Here is a 5,336-nt window from a genome sequence, read left to right on the forward strand (position 1 = left end):
ATAAATGCTTTTGCAGCTTGAATTTCTGGGAGCAGAACCTGCATGTGACCTGCTTACGACAGGGCGAATCGGTAATTCAACAGTGACACTTGTAGGCAATCTAGGCGCCCGCCTTGGTTCGCCCAGGTCAGATTTCACGGGGCGCCGGATACGGAAAAGAAATCTCCGGCACATCCCCGGGCACCACCTGCGCTCTCTCAGCAGCTCCGCGCGGGACGCGAGCCACGTCTGACGTCAGCCGCAGGTCCCCACCATCCCCCACAGCGTTCCGAAATGCGTCACTTCCTTTCCCGGGCAGGTCTGACTCCGCCCACTCCAAGCCGTCATCTCAATCTAAGCTGCTCATCATGCCGAGTGCTTGGAACGCGAGTCACGCAGCCGCGGCCATGTGCGGGAGGGGGGAGGCGGAGCCTTGAAGCAGCCAATCGGGCGTAGCGGAACGTTGCACTGTCCTTTCCGCCTTAGGAACGCAATTAGCAACAAGTAGCACAGGGCGAGCGAGAGGGGGGAGGGGCGCTGCGGTGACGTCACGGGGCGAAGGTCGGGCGCGCGCCGCAGCCGCCTCTCTGACTGGTAGTTGTGGACTGGTGGAAGCGGTAAACATGGAGCTGTCCGCGGTGGGCGAGCGGGTGTTCGCGGCCGAGTCGCTGCTGAAGCGGCGCATCCGCAGGGTAAGCGAGGCCCGGGCTCGCGCTCACTGTCTCTGTGCGTAGGGGCGCGTGGAATGGAAGAGCTGTGGGGCGGCTCGCGCTCACTGTCTCTGTGCGTAGGGGCGCGTGGAATGGAAGAGCTGTGGGGCGGCTCGCGCTCACTATCTGTGCGCAGGGGCGCGTGGAATGGAAGGGCTGTGGGGCTGCTCGCGCGGTGTCCGGGCTCGCGCTCACTGTCTCTTTGCAGGGGCGCCTGGAATGGAAGGGCTCTGGGGCGGCTCGCGCTCACTGTCTCTGTGCGTAGGGGCGCGTGGAATGGAAGGGCTCTGGGGCGGCTCGCGCTCACTGTCTCTTTGCAGGGGCGCGTGGAATGGAAGGGCTCTGGGGCGGCTCGCGCTCACTGTCTCTGTGCGTAGTGGCGCGTGGAATGGAAGGGCTCTGGGGCGGCTCGCGCTCACTGTCTCTTTGCAGGGGCGCGTGGAATGGAAAGGCGCTGGGGCGGCTCGCGCTCACTGTCTCTGTGCGCAGGGGCGCGTGGAATGGAAGGGCTCTGGGGCGGCTCGCGCTCACTGTCTCTGTGCGCAGGGGCGCGTGGAACGGAAAGGTTGTGGGGCGGCTCGCGCTCACTCTCTCTCCTGTCTCTTTGCAGGGGCGCGTGGAGTATCTGGTGAAATGGAAGGGCTGGTCCCAGAAGTAAGTAGCGCTGCCGTGCCCGGGCTTCCGCCGCGCGCTGTCTGCAAGAGTTGCCCGCGCACTAATCGCCGTCACCTTTCTCTTGCTTTTCAGGTACAGCACCTGGGAACCCGAGGAAAACATCTTGGATGCCCGGCTGGTGGCAGCCTTTGAGGACAGGTACAGGCCCGCATTTTGCAAAATGCCAGCTCTGCGGCTTAGACGTGACTGTGCTTCTCTTATCTGTAAGCAGTGCTGAACTGAAGCATTGATTTTTTTAACCCTTTAGAGAACGCGAGAGAGAGCTATACGGGCCAAAAAAGCGAGGCCCCAAACCCAAAACCTTCCTCTTAAAGGTAAGGACGCAGGAGCTAAATGATCTTTACATTGATGAAGGCACATAAATCCTTCTACAGCCGCTTGCAGAATAACACCTTTATTGCTATGTCTTGTTTTGTAGGCACAAGCAAAGGCCAAAGCCAAAAGCTATGAGTTTCGCAGTGAGTCAGCCAGAGGAGTCCGTGTGCCCTATCCCGGCAGATCCCCCCAGGATCTGGGTTCCACCTCTAGGTCCAGGGAAGGGCTGAGGAACATGGTGGCAGTTCCCCAGGGTGGCAGCAGCAGCAGTGCTATCTCCAGAGGGGATAGCATCAGGGAAAGAGTGAGGCCCGAGGACAAGTCCGTGACTCAGAAACAAAAGATTCTGAAGAAGAGAGGCCCTAAACCTGGAAGGGGACTATTTAAAGAGAACCCAGAAACACTGGAGACCTCAAACAGGAAGCCAGGAGGAGACCATGGAGATAAAATAGAATATCTGAAAGCAGGGAGAATGGATGAGTCTGCTTCTGGAGCAGGGAAATATGGAATGGGACAGAGCGTTATCCAGCTGGCTAAGAGGCAAGAGGCAGATTTTATGGGCCCCGTGTGCAGTCAAGTTGGCACAGGATATCTTCAGAGAGAACGGGAGCTGACAAGAAAGGGATTGGAGTCTCGAGAGAAGCATGGAATGAATTTCTACCCTCCCAGGACTAAGCATGGAACAGATTACCTGGAATCCAAGGAGCAGGCTGGACTGGATCCCAGCGTTCCTAAAGCCAAGCACAGTTCAGGGCACTCAGTGACAGATTTATACAGAGACACTGTCGGTTCCCAAAGTAAGCCATCCCTGATTGCCAGGATACCTGTTGCCAGAATTCTTGGGGACCCAGAGGAAGAATCGTGGAGTCCATCTTTAAACAATTTGGAGAAAGTAGTGGTAACAGATGTGACATCAAACTTTTTGACTGTCACAATTAAAGAAAGCAGCACGGACCAAGGGTTTTTTAAAGAAAAAAGATGAAGTTTTAAATATACACACGTGCTTGGGTTTAACATAGTTCCTTTCCTTAAATGTTTCTTTTCCTTTGTTAAAAGGAATAATCTGCAAAATGTATATTTTCTATTAGCTGTAAATATACTATTTAAAAAAAGTATCTCACAATGTGTATTTCAACTCTTGAGAAACGTTGTTTTATTTAAATACATGGTGATGAGTTAATCCGTTTAGACCTAAAAGCAAAAATATAATTCAGAGGTATTTTTTCTAACAGGTTTTAAAGTTTATCCCCATCGAAGGGAGAATTATTGCAATCTTTCTGGGATGCACCATTTTGCTACAGAATGTGACTGTATTGTAGGTGTTGCTTGTTGCCCTGAATTCTTAACAAAGCCTGAAAGTGGAATGAACATACAGTATTGTACACCATTCATTGAAAAAAAAATCTGCCATGGGCTATTTGTCTCCGTGCCCTCCTGAAGCAGTGTGAACTTTGCTTACCTTTTGAAAGAAAAGGAAAATAAGAGTAATTAAAATATTGAAACTGAATGCACTTTAAGTGAACTGAAACCCACCACCCTTGCTTTCTTCTCACAAAATAAACAAACCCAAAACACAACCACCATTGCTCAAATTCCAGGAAACTTTAGGAGCATTATCTGGTGCTGTTGCAATTCATAAACCTTCATTCAGACTTTTGAGAGGTGGAGCAAACATGCCCTTCACTGGTGCCAGTCCTGTAAGCACCTGACCTTTGGATGGGAGATGGCAAGATATTGTGTTGCTGAGCTTTGATCTAGGGCACAGAAGTGCAGGTGTTAATGTGTACAGGAAGTGCCTTCTCCAAGCAAGAAATCGTGAAACAGGTCTGACTTTCTAAAGAGTTCTTATTTTTAGTTTTCTGTTATTAGACATGTGTTTTATCTTTGCCCCTTTGTTTACTTCTCTGTTTCTAGCCTAGTGGTTAGTGCAGTGGACTTTGATCCTGAGGAACTGAGTTCGATTCCCACTGCAGCTCCTGGGCAAGTCACTTAACCCTCCATTGCCCCTGGTACAAAATAAGTACCTGAATATATGTAAACCGCTTTGAATGTAGTTGCAAAACACCTCAGAAAGGCGGTATATCAAGTCCCATTTCCCTTTCCCTTATGACATCACAATATCAGAAGTGAGCCAAGTATCGGGCAATCAAGCCATTGTGACATCACTGATGAGGTTGGCTCTTATTGGTGGAATGAGTGGAGGAGTAGCCTAGTGGTTAGTGCAGTGGACTTTGATCCTGGGGAACTGTATCGGGCAATCAAGCCATTGTGACATCACTGATGAGGTTGGCTCTTATTGGTGGAATGAGTGGAGGAGTAGCCTAGTGGTTAGTGCAATGGACTTTAAGCCATTGTGACATCACTGATGAGGTTGGCTCTTATTGGTGGAATGAGTGGAGGAGTAGCCTAGTGGTTAGTGCAGTGGACTTTGATCCTGGGGAACTGAGCTCAATTCCCACTGCAGCTCCTTGTGACTCTGGGCAAGTCACTTAACCCTCCATGGCCCCTGGTACAAAATAAGTACCTGAATATATGTAAACCGCTTTGAATGTAGTTGCAAAAACCTCAGAAAGGCGGCATATCAAGTCCCATTTCCCTTTCCCTATTTGAGATTCTACATGGAATGTTGCTATTCCACTAGCAACATTCCATGTAGAATCCTGCCCTTGCAAATCAGCAGCGCTACCGCGCAGGCTTCTGTTTCTGTGAGTCTGTCACAGAAACAGAAGCCTGCGCGGCTGCATTGGTAATCTGCAAGGGTAGGCTTCTACATGGAATGTTGCTAGTGGAGGAGTAGCCTAGTGGTTAGTGCAGTGGACATTGATCCTGAGGAACTGAGTTCGATTCCCACTGCAGCTCCTTGTGACTCTGGGCAAGTCACTTAACCCTCCATTGCCCCTGGTACAAAATAAGTACCTGAATATATGTAAACCGCTTTGAATGTAGTTGCAAAAAACCTCAGAAAGGCGGTATATTAAGTCCCATTTCCCCTTCTGCTCCTAAGAAGCAGTGGGTGTTGCAGGGCTCTTCTGCTGCCCTGTGTGCTTAGGTTTCCACTGGCCCTTCTCCCGACAAAGCTACTTAAAGTCCCCTTAAACTTAGCTAAGCAGCCAGATGTGGATTGTTCGATAGAATCTCTAGTGATTCCAAAGCAAAAATGCAAGTTGTGTTTGGCACCAGAGAACCTCTGGGGGGTGACGGTGGGCGCTGGATTGCAGGAGGGTCAGCTCAGGCTTTGTCTTTGCTCTTCAGATGTACAAACCCTTTTACTACATCTGATGGTTAGTGCATTCAGTCACACAATTGGTCCTTTTTCATTTCTCCTTTGATCCAGTTTTTTGCTTTTTCAAAATGAAAATCTTAAAGCGTATCCTGTAAAATCCAGGTACAGCTAGTACTCTCCGTAGGCCAGATTTTCCAAAACTCTCTTCTCTGTGCCTAAAATCGTACAGCCTGAGCAGACTTTACCAGCTTTGTGTTATGTAATTATAAGTAAGTCCTCTGTATTAAATAAAGATTTTAAGCTAATCTGTAAGAACTGAATTAACAACCTGTATATGTCCACAGTGCTGTTTTAAATTGAAGTTTGTCAGTCTGCTAAGTCTTTGAGTCTGTGCTCAGTCCCTATAGTATGGAATGTCAGTGTCTAGGGTAGGA

General features: G+C 49.6%; 1 protein-coding gene across 1 annotated transcript; it reads left to right on the top strand.

The window, feature by feature from the left end:
* The first annotated feature begins 381 nt into the window (after positions 1-381).
* On the top strand, positions 382-3,253 carry CBX8 (chromobox 8). Its single transcript, XM_030208617.1, has 5 exons — positions 382-671; positions 1,300-1,343; positions 1,437-1,502; positions 1,612-1,678; positions 1,783-3,253. Exons 1-5 carry the CDS (start codon positions 603-605, stop codon positions 2,659-2,661), a joined length of 1,125 nt encoding a protein of 374 aa, XP_030064477.1. The 5' UTR covers positions 382-602; the 3' UTR covers positions 2,662-3,253.
* Positions 3,254-5,336: the final 2,083 nt, after the last annotated feature.

Source organism: Microcaecilia unicolor, chromosome 6, assembly GCF_901765095.1.
Source record: "Microcaecilia unicolor chromosome 6, aMicUni1.1, whole genome shotgun sequence".
NCBI classification, from domain to species: domain Eukaryota; kingdom Metazoa; phylum Chordata; class Amphibia; order Gymnophiona; family Siphonopidae; genus Microcaecilia; species Microcaecilia unicolor.